The following is a 20,633-nucleotide window of genomic DNA, read 5'->3' as shown; positions in this document are numbered from 1 at the left end:
AGTGTAGGTGAGTGATGGGATGACAGGTTTGGAGCAGTGTAGGTGAGTGATGGGATGACGGGGATGGGAGCAGTGTAGGTGAGTGATGGGATGACGGGGATGGGAGCAGTGTAGGTGAGTGATAGGATGACGGGGATGGGAGCAGTGTAGGTGAGTGATGGGATGACGGGTTGGGAGCAGTGTAGGTGAGTGATGGGATGACGGGTTGGGAGCAGTGTAGGTGAGTGATGGGATGAAGGGTTGGGAGCAGTGTAGGTGAGTGATGGGATGACGGGGATGGGAGCAGTGTAGGTGAGTGATGGGATGACGGGTTGGGAGCAGTGTAGGTGAGTGATGGGATGACGGGTTGGGAGCAGTGTAGGTGAGTGATGGGATGAAGGGTTGGGAGCAGTGTAGGTGAGTGATGGGATGACGGGGATGGGAGCAGTGTAGATGAGTGATGGGATGACGGGTTGGGAGCAGTGTAGGTGAGTGATGGGATGACGGGGATGGCAGCAGTGTAGGTGAGTGATGGGATGACGGGTTGGGAGCAGTGTAGGTGAGTGATGGGATGACGGGTTGGGAGCAGTGTAGGTGAGTGATGGGATGACGGGTTGGGAGCAGTGTAGGTGAGTGATGGGATGACGGGGATGGGAGCAGTGTAGGTGAGTGATGGGATGACGGGGATGGGAGCAGTGTAGGTGAGTGATGGGATGAAGGGTTGGGAGCAGTGTAGGTGAGTGATGGGATGACGGGTTGGGAGCAGTGTAGGTGGATGACGGGGTTGGGAGCAGTGTAGGTGAGTGATGGGATGACGGGGATGGCAGCAGTGTAGGTGAGTGATGGGATGACGGGTTGGGAGCAGTGTAGGTGAGTGATGGGATGACGGGTTGGGAGCAGTGTAGGTGAGTGATGGGATGACGGGTTGGGAGCAGTGTAGGTGAGTGATGGGATGACGGGTTGGGAGCAGTGTAGGTGGATGACGGGGTTGGGAGCAGTGTAGGTGAGTGATGGGATGACGGGTTGGGAGCAGTGTAGGTGAGTGATGGGATGACGGGTTGGGAGCAGTGTAGGTGAGTGATGGGATGACGGGGATGGGAGCAGTGTAGGTGTGAGTGATGGGATGACGGGTTGGGAGCAGTGTAGGTGAGTGATGGGATGACGGGGATGGGAGCAGTGTAGGTGTGAGTGATGGGATGACGGGTTGGGAGCAGTGTAGGTGAGTGATGGGATGACGGGTTGGGAGCAGTGTAGGTGGATGACGGGGTTGGGAGCAGTGTAGGTGAGTGATGGGATGACGGGGATGGCAGCAGTGTAGGTGAGTGATGGGATGACGGGTTGGGAGCAGTGTAGGTGAGTGATGGGATGACGGGTTGGGAGCAGTGTAGGTGAGTGATGGGATGACGGGTTGGGAGCAGTGTAGGTGAGTGATGGGATGACGGGTTGGGAGCAGTGTAGGTGGATGACGGGGTTGGGAGCAGTGTAGGTGAGTGATGGGATGACGGGTTGGGAGCAGTGTAGGTGAGTGATGGGATGACGGGTTGGGAGCAGTGTAGGTGAGTGATGGGATGACGGGGATGGGAGCAGTGTAGGTGTGAGTGATGGGATGACGGGTTGGGAGCAGTGTAGGTGAGTGATGGGATGACGGGTTGGGAGCAGTGTAGGTGAGTGATAGGATGACGGGTTGGGAGCAGTGTAGGTGAGTGATGGGATGACGGGTTGGGAGCAGTGTAGGTGGATGACGGGGTTGGGAGCAGTGTAGGTGTGAGTGATTGGGTGAGGGGAGTTAGGGGGTTGTCACTGCCCCCCCCCCCCACTGTCCATGCCCCTCCCCCCACTGTCCATGCCCCCCCACTGTCCATGCCCCCCCAGTGTCCATGCCCCTCCCCCCAGTGTCCATGCCCCTCCCCCCAGTGTCCATGCCCACCCCACTGTTCATGCCCCCGCACCCCACTGTCCATGCCCCCCCCACCCCACTGTACATGCCCCCCCCACCCCACTGTACATGCCCCCCCTCCCCACTGTCCATGCCCCACCCACCCCACTGTCCATGCCCCCCCTGTCCATGCGCCCCACCACCCCACTGTCCATGCCCCCCACCCCACTGTTCATGCCCCCCCCACAAACTGTCCATGCCCCCCCACATACTGTCCATGCCCCCCCACATACTGTCCATGCCCCCCACACAAACTGTCCATGCCCCCCCCACAAACTGTCCATGCCCCCCCACCCCCCACAAACTGTCCATGCCCCCCCACCCCCCACAAACTGTCCATGCCCCCCCACCCCCCACAAACTGTCCATGCCCCCCCACCCCCCACAAACTGTCCATGCCCCCCCACCCCCCACAAACTGTCCATGCCCCCCCCACAAACTGTCACTGTGCGCGCGGGACTGTGTGAGTGCGCGAGAGGCGCGGGAATGTATTGGGCGCGCGCGGGACTCTTGAGCTGTATTGTATTGGGCGCACGGGGCTGCATTGTGCGCGCGGGACTGTGAGCGCGCGGGACTGTGAGCGCGCGGAACTGTATTGGGCGCGCGGAACTGTATTGGGCGCGCTGGCTGCTGTTCCGCCGTCACCATGAGAACGAACAGGGGGCGTGGCTTATAGAAAACGTGACCCAGAAGGACTTTGCACTGAGAGCACGTGACCAGTAGGAGGACGAAGATGTCTAACAGGTACCGGAGCCCAGGACTACGTCATCACATCCACTCCACGTCATCACATCCAACACTACGTCATATTATTTACCCCCACTACCTGTCCCCCCCCCCAACAAACTGTCACTGCCCTCCCCACACAAACTGTCACTGCCCTCCCCACACAAACTGTCACTGCTCCCCCACAAACTGTCACTGCCCCCCCACAAACTGTCACTGCCCCCCCCACAAACTGTCACTGCCCCCCCACACAAACTGTCACTGCCCCCCACAAACTGTCACTGCTCCCCCACAAACTGTCACTGCCCCCCCACAAACTGTCACTGCCCCCCCACAAACTGTCACTGCCCCCCACAAACTGTCACTGCCCCCCCACAAACTGTCACTGCCCCCCCACAAACTGTCACTGCCCCCCCACAAACTGTCACTGCCCCCCCACAAACTGTCACTGCCCCCCCACAAACTGTCACTGCCCCCCCACAAACTGTCACTGCCCCCCCCCACAAACTGTCACTGCCCCCCCCCACAAACTGTCACTGCCCCCCCCAAAAAAACTGTCACTGCCCCCCCACAAACTGTCACTGCCCCCCACAAACTGTCACTGCCCCCCCACAAACTGTCACTGCCCCCCACAAACTGTCACTGCCCCCCCCCCCACAAACTGTCACTGCCCCCCCACAAACTGTCACTGCCCCCCCACAAACTGTCACTGCCCCCCCACAAACTGTCACTGCCCCCCACACAAACTGTCACTGCCCCCCCCCCACAAACTGTCACTGCCCCCCCCACAAACTGTCACTGCCCCCCCCCCAAAAACTGTCACTGCCCCCCCACACAAACTGTCACTGCTCCCCCACAAACTGTCACTGCCCCCCCCACACAAACTGTCACTGCTCCCCCACAAACTGTCACTGCCCCCCCCACACAAACTGTCACTGCCCCCCCCACACAAACTGTCACTGCCCCCCCACACAAACTGTCACTGCCCCCCCCCACAAACTGTCACTGCCCCCCCCACAAACTGTCACTGCCCCCCACAAACTGTCACTGCCCCCCCACAAACTGTCACTGCCCCCCACACAAACTGTCACTGCCCCCCCACAAACTGTCACTGCCCCCCCCCACAAACTGTCACTGCCCCCCCACAAACTGTCACTGCTCCCCCACAAACTGTCACTGCCCCCCCACAAACTGTCACTGCCCCCCACAAACTGTCACTGCCCCCCACAAACTGTCACTGCCCCCCCACAAACTGTCACTGCCCCCCCCACAAACTGTCACTGCCCCCCACACAAACTGTCACTGCTCCCCCACAAACTGTCACTGCCCCCCCCACACAAACTGTCACTGCCCCCCCACAAACTATCACTGCCCCCCCCACAAACTGTCACTGCTCCCCACAAACTGTCACTGCCCCCCACAAACTGTCACTGCCCCCCCACACAAACTGTCACTGCCCCCCCCACAAACTGTCACTGCCCCCCCACAAACTGTCACTGCCCCCCCACAAACTGTCACTGCCCCCCCACAAACTGTCACTGCCCCCCACAAACTGTCACTGCCCCCCCACAAACTGTCACTGCCCCCCCACAAACTGTCACTGCCCCCCCACAAACTGTCACTGCCCCCCCCCACAAAGTGTCACTGCCCCCCCACAAACTGTCACTGCCCCCCCCCACAAACTGTCACTGCCCCCCCACAAACTGTCACTGCCCCCCCCCCACAAACTGTCACTGCCCCCCCACAAACTGTCACTGCCCCCCCACAAACTGTCACTGCCCCCCCCCACAAACTGTCACTGCCCCCCCACAAACTGTCTTTGCCCCCCCACAAACTCACTGCCCCCCCACACAAACTGTCACTGCCCCCCCCACAAACTGTCACTGCCCCCCCCACAAACTGTCACTGCCCCCCCACACAAACTGTCACTGACCCCCCACACAAACTGTCACTGCCCCCCCACAAACTGTCACTGCCCCCCCACACAAACTGTCACTGCCCCCCCACAAACTGTCATTGCCCCCCCACAAACTGTCACTGCCCCCCCCCACAAACTCACTGCCCCCCCACACAAACTGTCACTGCTCCCCCACAAACTGTCACTGCCCCCCCACAAACTGTCACTGCCCCCCCCCCACAAACTGTCACTGCCCCCCCACAAACTGTCATTGCCCCCCACAAACTCACTGCCCCCCCACACAAACTGTCACTGCCCCCCCACAAACTGTCACTGCCCCCCCACAAACTGTCACTGCCCCCCCACATAAACTGTCACTGCCCCCCCACAAACTGTCACTGCCCCCCCACAAACTGTCACTGCCCCCCACAAACTGTCACTGCCCCCCCACAAACTGTCACTGCCCCCCCCACAAACTGTCACTGCCCCCCCACAAACTGTCACTGCCCCCCCCCACAAACTGTCACTGCCCCCCCCACAAACTGTCACTGCCCCCCCACAAACTGTCACTGCCCCCCCACAAACTGTCACTGCCCCCCACAAACTGTCACTGCCCCCCCACAAACTGTCACTGCCCCCCCCACAAACTGTCACTGCCCCCCCCACAAACTGTCACTGCCCCCCCCACAAACTGTCACTGCCCCCCCACAAACTGTCACTGCCCCCCCCCACAAACTGTCACTGCCCCCCCACACAAACTGTCACTGACCCCCCACACAAACTGTCACTGCCCCCCCACAAACTGTCACTGCCCCCCCACACAAACTGTCACTGCCCCCCCACAAACTGTCATTGCCCCCCCCACAAACTGTCACTGCCCCCCCCCACAAACTCACTGCCCCCCCACACAAACTGTCACTGCTCCCCCACAAACTGTCACTGCCCCCCCACAAACTGTCACTGCCCCCCCCCCACAAACTGTCACTGCCCCCCCACAAACTGTCATTGCCCCCCCACAAACTCACTGCCCCCCCACACAAACTGTCACTGCCCCCCCACAAACTGTCACTGCCCCCCCACAAACTGTCACTGCCCCCCCACAAACTGTCACTGCCCCCCACAAACTGTCACTGCCCCCCACAAACTGTCACTGCCCCCCCACAAACTGTCACTGCCCCCCCACAAACTGTCACTGACCCCCCACAAACTGTCACTGCCCCCCCACAAAGTGTCACTGCCCCCCCACAAACTGTCACTGCCCCCCCCACAAACTGTCACTGCCCCCCCCCACAAACTGTCACTGCCCCCCCCCCCACAAACTGTCACTGCCCCCCCCCACAAACTGTCACTGCCCCCCCACAAACTGTCACTGCCCCCCCACAAACTGTCTTTGCCCCCCCACAAACTCACTGCCCCCCCACACAAACTGTCACTGCCCCCCCACAAACTGTCACTGCCCCCCCACAAACTGTCACTGCCCCCCCCACAGAAACTGTCACTGCCCCCCCACAAACTGTCACTGCCCCCCCACAAACTGTCACTGCCCCCCCCACAAACTGTCACTGCCCCCCCCACAAACTGTCACTGCCCCCCCACAAACTGTCACTGCCCCCCCACATAAACTGTCACTGCCCCCCCACAAACTGTCAAACTGTCACTGCCCCCCACAAACTGTCACTGCCCCCCCACAAACTGTCACTGCCCCCCCACAAACTGTCACTGCCCCCCCCACAAACTGTCACTACCCCCCCACAAACTGTCACTGCCCCCCCACAAACTGTCACTGCCCCCCCACAAACTGTCACTGCCCCCCACACAACTGTCACTGCCCCCCCCCACAAACTGTCACTGCCCCCCCCCCACAAACTGTCACTGCCCCCCACACAAACTGTCACTGCCCCCCACACAAACTGTCACTGCCCCCCCACAAACTGTCACTGCCCCCCCACAAACTGTCACTGCCCCCCACAAACTCACTGCCCCCCCACACAAACTGTCACTGCCCCCCCCCCCACAAACTGTCACTGCCCCCCACAATCTGTCACTGCCCCCCCCACAAACTCACTGCCCCCCTCACAAACTGTCACTGCCCCCCCCACAAACTGTCACTGCCCCCACAAACTGTCACTGCCCCCCCACAAACTGTCACTGCCCCCCCACAAACTGTCACTGCCCCCCCACAAACTCACTGCCCCCTCACAAACTGTCACTGCCCCCCCCCACAAACTGTCACTGCCCCCCCACAAACTGTCACTGCCCCCCCACAAACTCACTGCCCCCACAAACTGTCACTGCCCCCCCACAAACTGTCACTGCCCCTCACAAACTGTCACTGCCCCCCCCACAAACTGTCACTGCCCCCCCACAAACTGTCACTGCCCCCCACAAACTGTCACTGCCCCCCACAAACTGTCACTGCCCCCCACACAACTGTCACTGCCCCCCCACAAACTGTCACTGCCCCCACACAAACTGTCACTGCCCCCCACAAACTGTCACTGCCCCCCCCACAAACTGTCACTGCCCCCCCACACAAACTGTCACTGCCCCCCCACACAAACTGTCACTGCCCCCCCACAAACTGTCACTGCCCCCCCCACAAACTCACTGCCCCCCCACTAACTTCACTGCCCCCCACACAAACTGTCACTGCCCCCCACAAACTCACTGCCCCCCCACAAACTCACTGCCCCCCCCACAAACTGTCACTGCCCCCCCCCACAAACTGTCACTGCCCCCCCCACAAACTGTCACTGCCCCCCCACACAAACTGTCACTGCCCCCCCACACAAACTGTCACTGCCCCCCCACACAAACTGTCACTGCCCCCCCACAAACTGTCACTGCCCCCCCACAAACTGTCACTGCCCCCCCACAAACTGTCACTGCCCCCCACACAAACTGTCACTGCCCCCCCACACAAACTGTCACTGCCCCCCCACAAACTGTCACTGCCCCCACACAAACTGTCACTGCCCCCCCACAAACTGTCACTGCCCCCCCACACAAACTGTCACTGCCCCCCCACACAAACTGTCACTGCCCCCCCACACAAACTGTCACTGCCCCCCACAGAAACTGTCACTGCCCCCCCACAAACTGTCACTGCCCCCCCACAAACTCACTGCCCCCTCACAAACTGTCACTGCCCCCACACAAACTGTCACTGCCCCCCACACAAACTGTCACTGCCCCCCCCCACAAACTGTCACTGCCCCCCCCACACAAACTGTCACTGCCCCCCACAAACTGTCACTGCCCCCCCACAAACTGTCACTGCCCCCCCCACACAAACTGTCACTGCCCCCCACAAACTGTCACTGCCCCCCCCACAAACTGTCACTGCCCCCCCCCACAAACTGTCACTGCCCCCCCACAATCTGTCACTGCCCCCCCACAGAAACTGTCACTGCCCCCCACAAACTGTCACTGCCCCCACACAAACTGTCACTGCCCCCCCACAAACTGTCACTGCCCCCCCACAAACTGTCACTGCCCCCCCACAAACTGTCACTGCCCCCCCACAAACTCACTGCCCCCTCACAAACTGTCACACTGCCCCCCCCACAAACTGTCACTGCCCCCCCCACAAACTGTCACTGCCCCCCCACAAACTGTCACTGCCCCCCCACACAAACTGTCACTGCCCCCCCACACAAACTGTCACTGCCCCCCCCACACAAACTGTCACTGCCCCCCACAAACTGTCACTGCCCCCCACAAACTGTCACTGCCCCCCACAAACTGTCACTGCCCCCCCACAAACTGTCACTGCCCCGCCCACAAACTCACTGCCCCCCCACAAACTGTCACTGCCCCCCCACAAACTGTCACTGCCCCCCCCACAAACTCACTGCCCCCCCACAAATTCACTGCCCCCCCACAAACTGTCACTGCCCCCCACAAACTCACTGCCCCCCCCACAAACTCACTGCCCCCCCCCACAAACTGTCACTGCCCCCCCCACAAACTGTCACTGCCCCCCCCACAAACTGTCACTGCCCCCCACACAAACTGTCACTGCCCCCCCACACAAACTGTCACTGCCCCCCCACACAAACTGTCACTGCCCCCCCACAAACTGTCACTGCCCCCCCCACAAACTGTCACTGCCCCCACAAACTGTCACTGCCCCCCCCACACAAACTGTCACTGCCCCCCACAAACTGTCACTGCCCCCCCCCACACAAACTGTCACTGCCCCCCCCCACACAAACTGTCACTGCCCCCCACAAACTGTCACTGCCCCCCCCACAAACTGTCACTGCCCCCCCCCCACAAACTGTCACTGCCCCCCCCACAATCTGTCACTGCCCCCCCACAGAAACTGTCACTGCCCCCCCACAAACTGTCACTGCCCCCACACAAACTGTCACTGCCCCCCACAAACTGTCACTGCCCCCCCACAAACTGTCACTGCCCCCCCACAAACTGTCTCCTGCCCCCCCACAAACTCACTGCCCCCTCACAAACTGTCACTGCCCCCCCACAAACTGTCACTGCCCCCCCACACAAACTGTCACTGCCCCCCCACACAAACTGTCACTGCCCCCCCACAAACTGTCACTGCCCCCCCACAAACTGTCACTGCCCCCCCCACACAAACTGTCACTGCCCCCCACAAACTGTCACTGCCCCCCCACAAACTGTCACTGCCCCCCCACAAACTGTCACTGCCCCGCCCACAAACTCACTGCCCCCCCACAAACTGTCACTGCCCCCCCACAAACTGTCACTGCCCCCCCACAAACTCACTGCCCCCCCACAAATTCACTGCCCCCCCACAAACTGTCACTGCCCCCCCACAAACTCACTGCCCCCCCCACACAAACTGTCACTGCCCCCCCCCACAAACTGTCACTGCCCCCCCCCACAAACTGTCACTGCCCCCCCCACACAAACTGTCACTGCCCCCCCACACAAACTGTCACTGCCCCCCCACAAACTGTCACTGCCCCCCCACAAACTGTCACTGCCCCCCACAAACTGTCACTGCCCCCCCACAAACTGTCACTGCCCCCCCACAAACTGTCACTGCCCCCCCCACAAACTGTCACTGCCCCCCACAAACTGTCACTGCCCCCCACAAACTGTCACTGCCCCCCCACAAACTCACTGCCCCCCCACAAACTCACTGCCCCCCCACAAACTGTCACTGCCCCCCCACAAACTCACTGCCCCCCCCACAAACTGTCACTGCCCCCCCACACAAACGGTCACTGCCCCCCCCCACAAATGGTTACTGCCCCCCCACAAATGGTCACTGCCCCCCCCCCCAGCCCCCCACTGTCACTGCCCCCCCACCCCCCCACTGTCACTGACCCCCCCCACCCCACCACTGTCTCTGCCCCCCGCCACCCCCCCACTGTCACTGCCCCCCCACTGCTCCACCTCCCCCCACTGTCTCTGCCCCCCCCACTGTCACTGCCCCCCCCCACTGTCACTGCCCTCCAACCCTCCACTGTCACTGCCCCACCACCCCCCACTGTCACTGCCCCCCCCCACCTACCACTGTCACTGACCCCCCCCACTGTCACTGCCCCCCCCCCACCTACCACTGTCACTGACCCCCCACCCCCCCACCCCTGTCACGGTAGCTTATGACAAGATATAATGGCGGTCCCAGATGTGCTAGGTCTAGATGCATTGTGTGCAAGTATCTCACTATCAGTATCTCCTTCATTTCCTCTTCCAATGGATCCGTTCATTCTCTTAAAAGTAACATTAACTGTTTGACAACACATGTTGTGTATGCTTTGTCTTGTGCCTGCAATGTACAGTACATTGGACGCACAAAGCGTTCCTTGTGCATTAGACTTTTGGAACACCGACGGGCCATTATTAGAGGTGTCCTCACTCATAGTGTTCCTCAACACTTTTCTATGATGCATGGAAAGATCCGACCAGTTTTAGGATTACGGGTATTGAGTCGATCCCTAGCTCCAGATTAGGAGGGGACAGCTTTAAGACTATATGCATCCGCGAATCCTAATGGATTTATTGTATGGGCTGTCACTGTAGCTTATGACAAGATATAATAAACACCACATATCTGGGTTGAACTGAACGAGGCTTAGATATAATAAAATATAATTTATTCCTTAAAGAAGGTGAACACAGCAATATAGTACAATTAACAGACAAGAAGGTGACACTTACTTAGGGTTGGGGAAGGGAGAAGTATCAGCTAGCAATTCTCCAGCAATCCGGTGACATTCCAGGTGGTATCAGAAGTACAACTAAAAACTGTAGGGTTGCCACAGTTTATATACCTGTGCCACCCTATTCTTAATTATCTGTATCCAATCCCTAACGTGGAGACACAGACTAACCCATGCCCTCCAGCTAATTAGCTCATGTGTACTGGGACTCTATGGGTAGCCCCATAATTAAATCAGGGGCAACGATCCGTTTTACTAAATGAAGTATCTGCATTGTCTGTAGGTGTAGACATAACACATACAAACCACTCCAGTTTAATGATTCTCCGCCCTCAGATAACAATTAGACTGGCATGGTTTGTTGATTGACTAATACTTCATCCCTAGACATTGGGTAAACAATCAGGGCAGTTACTTTCTGATCACCGTGCTTAGGCTACTCAGCCGTCTGCCCTTCATGACCTATTAGCCTAGCAAATGGCGTCTGCATTTTCAGAACAGATCCAAAATAAAATACATATACTTTAATATCTACACATATTAATAAGTTCCATTCTGGTGGGCTCAGTGGGTCGACCTTTGCCAGTTTTTAATGCCTACAGTGACTCTACATATTGGCCAAATATGAACTCTCTGCGACCTCCAGAACTGGAGATACAGAAATGCACTTTAAAACATTAAAATACATGCTTATAATGAAACATGGGAACAGGGGGACATACATTTTCAAGGTATGATAAGGTGCAAACCTCATCCCTGGACTGCAGTCCAGTTAACCCCTGGTCTCTGGTGAGGTCAGGGGATGGCCATATGGGGTGCAACCCCTTTAATACCAGGCCACCCCCTTTCTCCCTCTACAACCCCCCACTTTCACTGCACCCCCCACTGTCACTGCCCCCCCCCCACCCCCCACTGTCACTGCCCCCACCCCCCCACTGTTACTGCCCCCCCACCCTCCACTGTCACTGCCCCCCACTGTGTAATAGTGATGTTGGGGGCACGTATGTGAATAAAGAAAGAGAAACACACATAGTGCAGCAATGTGTGAGGAGCTGGAAGAGGTATCAATGTAATATCAGTAACACGGGGACAGTACCACTGCTCACCCGGCCATGTGCGGACCCCGTGCGTATAAACGCATCGTTACGATGTCCCCAGGAGGCCTCCGTCCCCCTTTATCACACGGCATGTGCGGACCCCGTGCGTATAAAGCATCGTTACGATGTCCCCAGGAGGCCTCCGTCCCCCTTTATCACACGGCATGTGCGGACCCCGTGCGTATAAACGCATCGTTGGGGTGTCCCCAGGAGGCCTCCGTCCCCCTTTATCACACGGGCATGTGCGGACCCCGTGCGTATAAACGCATCGTTACGATGTCCCCAGGAGGCCTCCGTCCCCTTTATCACACGGCATGTGCGGACCCCGTGCGTATAAACGCATCGTTGGGGTGTCCCCAGGAGGCCTCCGCCTCCCTTTATCACACGGGCATGTGCGGACCCCGTGCGTATAAACGCATCGTTACGATGTCCCCAGGAGGCCTCCGTCCCCTTTATCACACGGCATGTGCGGACCCCGTGCGTATAAACGCATCGTTACGGTGTCCCCAGGAGGCCTCCGTCCCCATTTATCACACGGCATGTGCGGACCCCGTGCGTATAAACGCATCGTTACGGTGTCCCCAGGAGGCCTCCGTCCCCTTTATCACACGGCATGTGCGGACCCCGTGCGTATAAACGCATCGTTAGGGTGTCCCCAGGAGGCCTCTGCCCCCCTTTATCACACGGGCATGTGCGGACCCCGTGCGTATAAACGCATCGTTACGATGTCCCCAGGAGGCCTCTGCCCCCCTTTATCACACGGGCATGTGCGTACCCCGTGCGTATAAACGCATCGTTACGATGTCCCCAGGAGGCCTCCGTCCCCTTTATCACACGGCCATGTGCGGACCCCGTGCGTATAAACGCATTGTTGGGGTGTCCCCAGGAGGCCTCCGTCCCCCTTTATCACACGGCTATGTGCGGACCCCGTGCGTATAAACGCATCGTTAGGGTGTCCCCAGGAGGCCTCCGCCCCCCTTTATCACCCGGCCATGTGCGGACCCCGTGCGTATAAATGCATCGTTAGGGTGTCCCCAGGAGGCCTCCGCCCCCCTTTATCACACGGCTATGTGCGGACCCCGTGCGTATAAACGCATCGTTACGATGTCCCCAGGAGGCCTCCGTCCCCCTTTATCACACGGCATGTGCGGACCCCGTGCGTATAAACGCATCGTTAGGGTGTCCCCAGGAGGCCTCCGCCCCCCTTTATCACACGGCTATGTGCGGACCCCGTGCGTATAAACGCATCGTTACGATGTCCCCAGGAGGCCTCCGTCCCCCTTTATCACACGGCATGTGCGGACCCCTTGCGTATAAACGCATCGTTAGGGTGTCCCCAGGAGGCCTCCGTCCCCCTTTATCACACGGCTATGTGCGGACCCCGTGCGTATAAACGCATCGTTACGATGTCCCCAGGAGGCCTCCGTCCCCCTTTATCACACGGCATGTGCGGACCCCGTGCGTATAAACGCATCGTTACGATGTCCCCAGGAGGCCTCCGTCCCCTTTATCACACGGCATGTGCGGACCCCGTGCGTATAAACGCATCGTTGGGGTGTCCCCAGGAGGCCTCCGTCCCCCTTTATCACACGGGCATGTGCGGACCCCGTGCGTATAAACGCATCGTTACGATGTCCCCAGGAGGCCTCCGTCCCCCTTTATCACACGGGCATGTGCGGACCCCGTGCGTATAAACGCATCGTTACGATGTCCCCAGGAGGCCTCCGCCTCCCTTTATCACCCGGCCATGTGCGGACCCCGTGCGTATAAACGCATCGTTAGGGTGTCCCCAGGAGGCCTCCGCCCCCTTTATCACACGGCCATGTGCGGACCCCGTGCGTATAAACGCATCGTTACGATGTCCCCAGGAGGCCTCCGTCCCCTTTATCACACGGCATGTGCGGACCCCGTGCGTATAAACGCATCGTTACTATGTCCCCAGGAGGCCTCCATCCCCCTTTATCACACGGGCATGTGCGGACCCCGTGCGTATAAACGCATCGTTAGGATGTCCCCAGGAGGCCTCCGCCCCCCTTTATCACACGGCATGTGCGGACCCCGTGCGTATAAACGCATCGTTACGATGTCCCCAGGAGGCCTCTGCCCCCCTTTATCACACGGGCATGTGCGGACCCCGTGCGTATAAACGCATCGTTACGATGTCCCCAGGAGGCCTCTGCCCCCCTTTATCACACGGGCATGTGCGGACCCCGTGCGTATAAACGCATCGTTACGATGTCCCCAGGAGGCCTCCGCCCCCCTTTATCACCCGGCCATGTGCGGACCCCGTGCGTATAAACGCATCGTTACGATGTCCCCAGGAGGCCTCCGCCTCCCTTTATCACACGGCCATGTGCGGACCCCGTGCGTATAAACGCATCGTTAGGGTGTCCCCAGGAGGCCTCCGTCCCCCTTTATCACCCGGCCATGTGCGGACCCCGTGCGTATAAACGCATCGTTAGGGTGTCCCCAGGAGGCCTCCGCCCCCCTTTATCACACGGGCATGTGCGGACCCCGTGCGTATAAACGCATCGTTAGGGTGTCCCCAGGAGGCCTCCGTCCCCCTTTATCACCCGGCCATGTGCGGACCCCGTGCGTATAAACGCATCGTTTCGATGTCCCCAGGAGGCCTCCGCCCCCCTTTATGACACGGGCATGTGCGGACCCCGTTCGTATAAACGCATCGTTACGATGTCCCCAGGAGGCCTCTGCCCCCCTTTATCACACGGCATGTGCGGACCCCGTGCGTATAAACGCATCGTTAGGGTGTCCCCAGGAGGCCTCCGCCTCCCTTTATCACACGGCCATGTGCGGACCCCGTGCGTATAAACGCATCGTTAGGGTGTCCCCAGGAGGCCTCCGGCTCCCTTTATCACACGGGTATGTGCGGACCCCGTGCGTATAAACGCATCGTTACGATGTCCCCAGGAGGCCTCTGCCCCCCTTTATCACACGGGCATGTGCGGACCCCGTGCGTATAAACGCATCGTTACGATGTCCCCAGGAGGCCTCTGCCCCCCTTTATCACACGGGCATGTGCGGACCCCGTGCGTATAAACGCATCGTTAGGATGTCCCCAGGAGGCCTCCGCCTCCCTTTATCACACGGGCATGTGCGGACCCCGTGCGTATAAACGCATCGTTAGGGTGTCCCCAGGAGGCCTCCGCCCCCCTTTATCACACGGCCATGTGCGGACCCCGTGCGTATAAACACATCGTTAGAATGTCCCCAGGAGGCCTCCGCCCCCCTTTATCACACGGCCATGTGCGGACCCCGTGAGTATAAACGCATCGTTACGATGTACCCAGGAGGCCTCCGCCCCCCTTTGTCACACGGCCATGTGCGGACCCCGTGCGTATAAACGCATCGTTACGATGTCCCAAGGAGGCCTCCGCACCCCTTTATCACACGGCCATGTGCGTACCCCGTGCGTATAAACGCATCGTTAGGGTGTCCCCAGGAGGCCTCCGCCCCCCTTTATCACACGGCCATGTGCGGACCCCGTCCGTATAAACGCATCGTTACGATGTCCCCAGGAGGCCTCCGCCTCCCTTTATCACACGGGCATGTGCGGACCCCGTGCGTATAAACGCATCGTTAGGGTGTCCCCAGGAGGCCTCCGTCCCCCTTTATCACCCGGCCATGTGCGGACCCCGTGCGTATAAACGCATCGTTTCGATGTCCCCAGGAGGCCTCCGCCCCCCTTTATCACACGGGCATGTGCGGACCCCGTGCGTATAAACGCATCGTTAGGGTGTCCCCAGGAGGCCTCCGCCCCCCTTTATCACACGGCCATGTGCGGACCCCGTGCGTATAAACGCATCGTTACGATGTCCCCAGGAGGCCTCCGTCCCCTTTATCACACGGCATGTGCGGACCCCGTGCGTATAAACGCATCGTTACGATGTCCCCAGGAGGCCTCCGTCCCCCTTTATCACACGGGCATGTGCGGACCCCGTGCGTATAAACGCATCGTTAGGATGTCCCCAGGAGGCCTCCGCCTCCCTTTATCACACGGGCATGTGCGGACCCCGTGCGTATAAACGCATCGTTACGATGTCCCCAGGAGGCCTCTGCCCCCCTTTATCACACGGGCATGTGCGGACCCCGTGCGTATAAACGCATCGTTACGATGTCCCCAGGAGGCCTCCGCCCCCCTTTATCACCCGGCCATGTGCGGACCCCGTGCGTATAAACGCATCGTTACGATGTCCCCAGGAGGCCTCCGCCTCCCTTTATCACACGGGCATGTGCGGACCCCGTGCGTATAAACGCATCGTTAGGGTGTCCCCAGGAGGCCTCTGCCCCCCTTTATCACACGGCTGTGTGCGGACCCCGTGCGTATAAACGCATCGTTTCGATGTCCCCAGGAGGCCTCCGCCCCCCTTTATCACACGGGCATGTGCGGACCCCGTGCGTATAAACGCATCGTTAGGGTGTCCCCAGGAGGCCTCCGCCCCCCTTTATCACACGGGCATGTGCGGACCCCGTGCGTATAAACACATCGTTAGAATGTCCCCAGGAGGCCTCCGTCCCCCTTTATCACACGGGCATGTGCGGACCCCGTGCGTATAAACGCATCGTTAGGGTGTCCCCAGGAGGCCTCTGCCCCCCTTTATCACACGGCTGTGTGCGGACCCCGTGCGTATAAACGCATCGTTAGGGTGTCCCCAGGAGGCCTCTGCCCCCCTTTATCACACGGGCATGTGCGGACCCCGTGCGTATAAACGCATCGTTAGGGTGTCCCCAGGAGGCCTCCGCCCCCCTTTATCACACGGGCATGTGCGGACCCCGTGCGTATAAACACATCGTTAGAATGTCCCCAGGAGGCCTCCGCCTCCCTTTATCACCCGGCCATGTGCGGACCCCGTGCGTATAAACGCATCGTTAGGGTGTCCCCAGGAGGCCTCCGTCCCCTTTATCACACGGCCATGTGCGGACCCCGTGCGTATAAAGCATCGTTAGGGTGTCCCCAGGAGGCCTCCGTCCCCTTTATCACACGGCATGTGCGGACCCCGTGCGTATAAACGCATCGTTAGGGTGTCCCCAGGAGGCCTCCGGCTCCCTTTATCACACGGCCATGTGCGGACCCCGTGCGTATAAACACATCGTTAGAATGTCCCCAGGAGGCCTCCGCCTCCCTTTATCACACGGCCATGTGCGGACCCCGTGCGTATAAACACATCGTTAGAATGTCCCCAGGAGGCCTCCGTCCCCCTTTATCACACGGGCATGTGCGGACCCCGTGCGTATAAACGCATCGTTACGGTGTCCCCAGGAGGCCTCCGTCCCCTTTATCACACGGCTGTGTGCGGACCCCGTGAGTATAAACGCATCGTTACGATGTACCCAGGAGGCCTCCGCCCCCCTTTGTCACACGGCCATGTGCGGACCCCGTGCGTATAAACGCATCGTTACGATGTCCCAAGGAGGCCTCCGCACCCCTTTATCACACGGCCATGTGCGTACCCCGTGCGTATAAACGCATCGTTACGATGTCCCCAGGAGGCCTCCGCCTCCCTTTATCACACGGGCATGTGCGGACCCCGTGCGTATAAACGCATCGTTACGGTGTCCCCAGGAGGCCTCCGCCCCCCTTTATCACACGGCCATGTGCGGACCCCGTGCGTATAAACGCATCGTTACGATGTCCCCAGGAGGCCTCCGTCCCCTTTATCACACGGCATGTGCGGACCCCGTGCGTATCAACGCATCGTTACGATGTCCCCAGGAGGCCTCCGTCCCCCTTTATCACACGGGCATGTGCGGACCCCGTGCGTATAAACGCATCGTTAGGATGTCCCCAGGAGGCCTCCGCCTCCCTTTATCACACGGGCATGTGTGGACCCCGTGCGTATAAACGCATCGTTAGGGTGTCCCCAGGAGGCCTCCGCCCCCCTTTATCACACGGCCATGTGCGGACCCCGTGCGTATAAACGCATCGTTACGATGTCCCCAGGAGGCCTCCGTCCCCCTTTATCACACAGCATGTGCGGACCCCGTGCGTATAAACGCATCGTTACGATGTCCCCAGGAGGCCTCTGCCCCCCTTTATCACACGGGCATGTGCGGACCCCGTGCGTATAAACGCATCGTTACGATGTCCCCAGGAGGCCTCTGCCCCCCTTTATCACACGGGCATGTGCGGACCCCGTGCGTATAAACGCATCGTTACGATGTCCCCAGGAGGCCTCCGCCCCCCTTTATCACCCGGCCATGTGCGGACCCCGTGCGTATAAACGCATCGTTACGATGTCCCCAGGAGGCCTCCGTCCCCCTTTATCACCCGGCCATGTGCGGACCCCGTGCGTATAAACGCATCGTTACGATGTCCCCAGGAGGCCTCCGCCTCCCTTTATCACACGGGCATGTGCGGACCCCGTGCGTATAAACGCATCGTTAGGGTGTCCCCAGGAGGCCTCAGCCCCCCTTTATCACCCCGCCATGTGCGGACCCCGTGCGTATAAACGCATCGTTACGATGTCCCCAGGAGGCCTCCGTCCCCCTTTATCACCCGGCCATGTGCGGACCCCGTGCGTATAAACACATCGTTAGAATGTCCCCAGGAGGCCTCCGTCCCCTTTATCACCCGGCCATGTGCGGACCCCGTGCGTATAAACGCATCGTTACGATGTCCCCAGGAGGCCTCCGTCCCCCTTTATCACCCGGCCATGTGCGGACCCCGTGCGTATAAACGCATCGTTACGATGTCCCCAGGAGGCCTCCGCCTCCCTTTATCACACGGGCATGTGCGGACCCCGTGCGTATAAACGCATCGTTAGGGTGTCCCCAGGAGGCCTCAGCCCCCCTTTATCACCCCGCCATGTGCGGACCCCGTGCGTATAAACGCATCGTTACGATGTCCCCAGGAGGCCTCCGTCCCCCTTTATCACCCGGCCATGTGCGGACCCCGTGCGTATAAACACATCGTTAGAATGTCCCCAGGAGGCCTCCGTCCCCTTTATCACACGGCCATGTGCGGACCCCGTGCGTATAAACGCATCGTTACGATGTCCCCAGGAGGCCTCCGTCCCCCTTTATCACACGGGCATGTGCGGACCCCGTGCGTATAAACGCATCGTTAGGGTGTCCCCAGGAGGCCTCCGGCTCCCTTTATCACACGGCTATGTGCGGACCCCGTGCGTATAAACGCATCGTTAGGGTGTCCCCAGGAGGCCTCCGTCCCCCTTTATCACACGGCCATGTGCGGACCCCGTGCGTATAAACACATCGTTAGAATGTCCCCAGGAGGCCTCCGCCTCCCTTTATCACACGGCTGTGTGCGGACCCCGTGAGTATAAACGCATCGTTATGATGTACCCAGGAGGCCTCCGCTCCCCTTTGTCACACGGCCATGTGCGGACCCCGTGCGTATAAACGCATCGTTACGATGTCCCAAGGAGGCCTCCGCACCCCTTTATCACACGCCCATGTGCGTACCCCGTGCGTATAAACGCATCGTTAGGGTGTCCCTAGGAGGCCTCCGGCTCCCTTTATCACACGGCCATGTGCAGAACCTGTGCGTATAAACGCATCGTTACGATGTCCCCAGGAGGCCTCCGTCCCCCTTTATCACACGGGCATGTGCGGACCCCGTGCGTATAAACGCATTGTTACGATGTCCCCAGGGGGCCTCCGTCCCCCTTTATCACACGGGCATGTGCGGACCCCGGCAGCTGCTATATGCTTCTGGTCTCAGATATGATAGTTACGAGCTCGGAGAAGCAAAGATTCAATGCACACAAGGTGGTTGAGTTCTCACTTCCGTTTAATATGGGGTCAGGGCAGTTATTTTATACCCAAGACAAGGACAAAACATTGTGTGTCAATTCTATACATCTGTTACAAACTAAGTTCCCATGTATAGATCATACATCTAAAATGACATTTGCCATCTGGCTTAAATTGGCGAGAACAGGGATAAAAGGTCAATAACTGCTAATGGGGTCAGAAACATGACTAGTGGTCTTGTTTCTTATAATCTTATTTCTTATGTAATAGATATCCTGGGCAGCTGGTCCAAAGCTAGAATACTTTTACCATTTGGTCTCTGAGAGAACAGAGCTTGACACATACTTATTTTAACCTGTTCAGTCCCAGAAAAGAACAGAGCTAACAGATACAGTTTTTAACCTTACATACCCTCCTTTTGTTCTGGAAGAACAATCCAATCGACCAGTCCCATTTATTCTTCTGCACACCACTCAGGAGAGGAAAAACTCCAAGGGAGAAACCACCAAGAGACCATGGGGATGCTGAAACCTATCTCTTTTAGGTATCTCGTTTGATAATAAGAGATGAACATATGGGTGGTTGACGAGTACCAAGACTATTGGTATTTCTCGCTCTCATTGTGGGAAACATATACATAACTATAGAGCTAGAAGCAGAAGCAGCTTTCTTTTGGCAAAAATAGAGCTGATTACACTTTTAGCCATCTGAATTAACATATACACACAAAGTAATAAACTTGCGATTGCCATGATTCCATAAAGAATTTTAATTCCCAACGCACCTAGCCAATTTCCAAGACCAAATGTCCAATCGAACCCTTTTGGTTCCTTTCGCATTCTAGATTGAATTTCTGGTAGAGTGTCCATGTCATGATGTATACTTTTTGATTGGTCATCAATATAAACACAACATTCTTTACCCACTAACTTATAAACCCCTCCTTGTGCTGCCAACAGATAATCTAGTGCCATACAATTTTGCAATACTGTTGCTATTTGCTACTGAGCCTTAAAATAGCGTCTTTAGTATCGTTAAAAACGGCATCTATATTGACTACTAAGGAATCCCCTTTTGCATATAAATCATACATTCCTAAAAAGGTAT

At 58.5% G+C, this 20,633-nt stretch overlaps 1 protein-coding gene across 1 annotated transcript in view; it reads left to right on the top strand.

Annotated features, from left to right (window-relative positions):
* Positions 1 to 2,540: 2,540 nt before the first annotated feature.
* The window catches only part of LOC142475566 (dynein regulatory complex protein 11-like), a 32,789-nt gene continuing 14,696 nt past the window's right edge, over positions 2,541 to 20,633 (top strand). Inside the window, exon 1 of the mRNA XM_075581363.1 lies at positions 2,541 to 2,658. Coding sequence (XP_075437478.1) covers positions 2,648 to 2,658 — 11 coding nt within the window. The 5' untranslated portion in view covers positions 2,541 to 2,647. The remainder of the gene's footprint in view (positions 2,659 to 20,633) is intronic.

The sequence above is a fragment of the Ascaphus truei genome, unplaced genomic scaffold (assembly GCF_040206685.1).
Source record: "Ascaphus truei isolate aAscTru1 unplaced genomic scaffold, aAscTru1.hap1 HAP1_SCAFFOLD_1271, whole genome shotgun sequence".
NCBI lineage: Eukaryota > Metazoa > Chordata > Amphibia > Anura > Ascaphidae > Ascaphus > Ascaphus truei.
The sequence above is the reverse complement of the archived record's forward strand: the minus strand, read 5'-3'. Positions and strand labels throughout refer to the sequence as shown.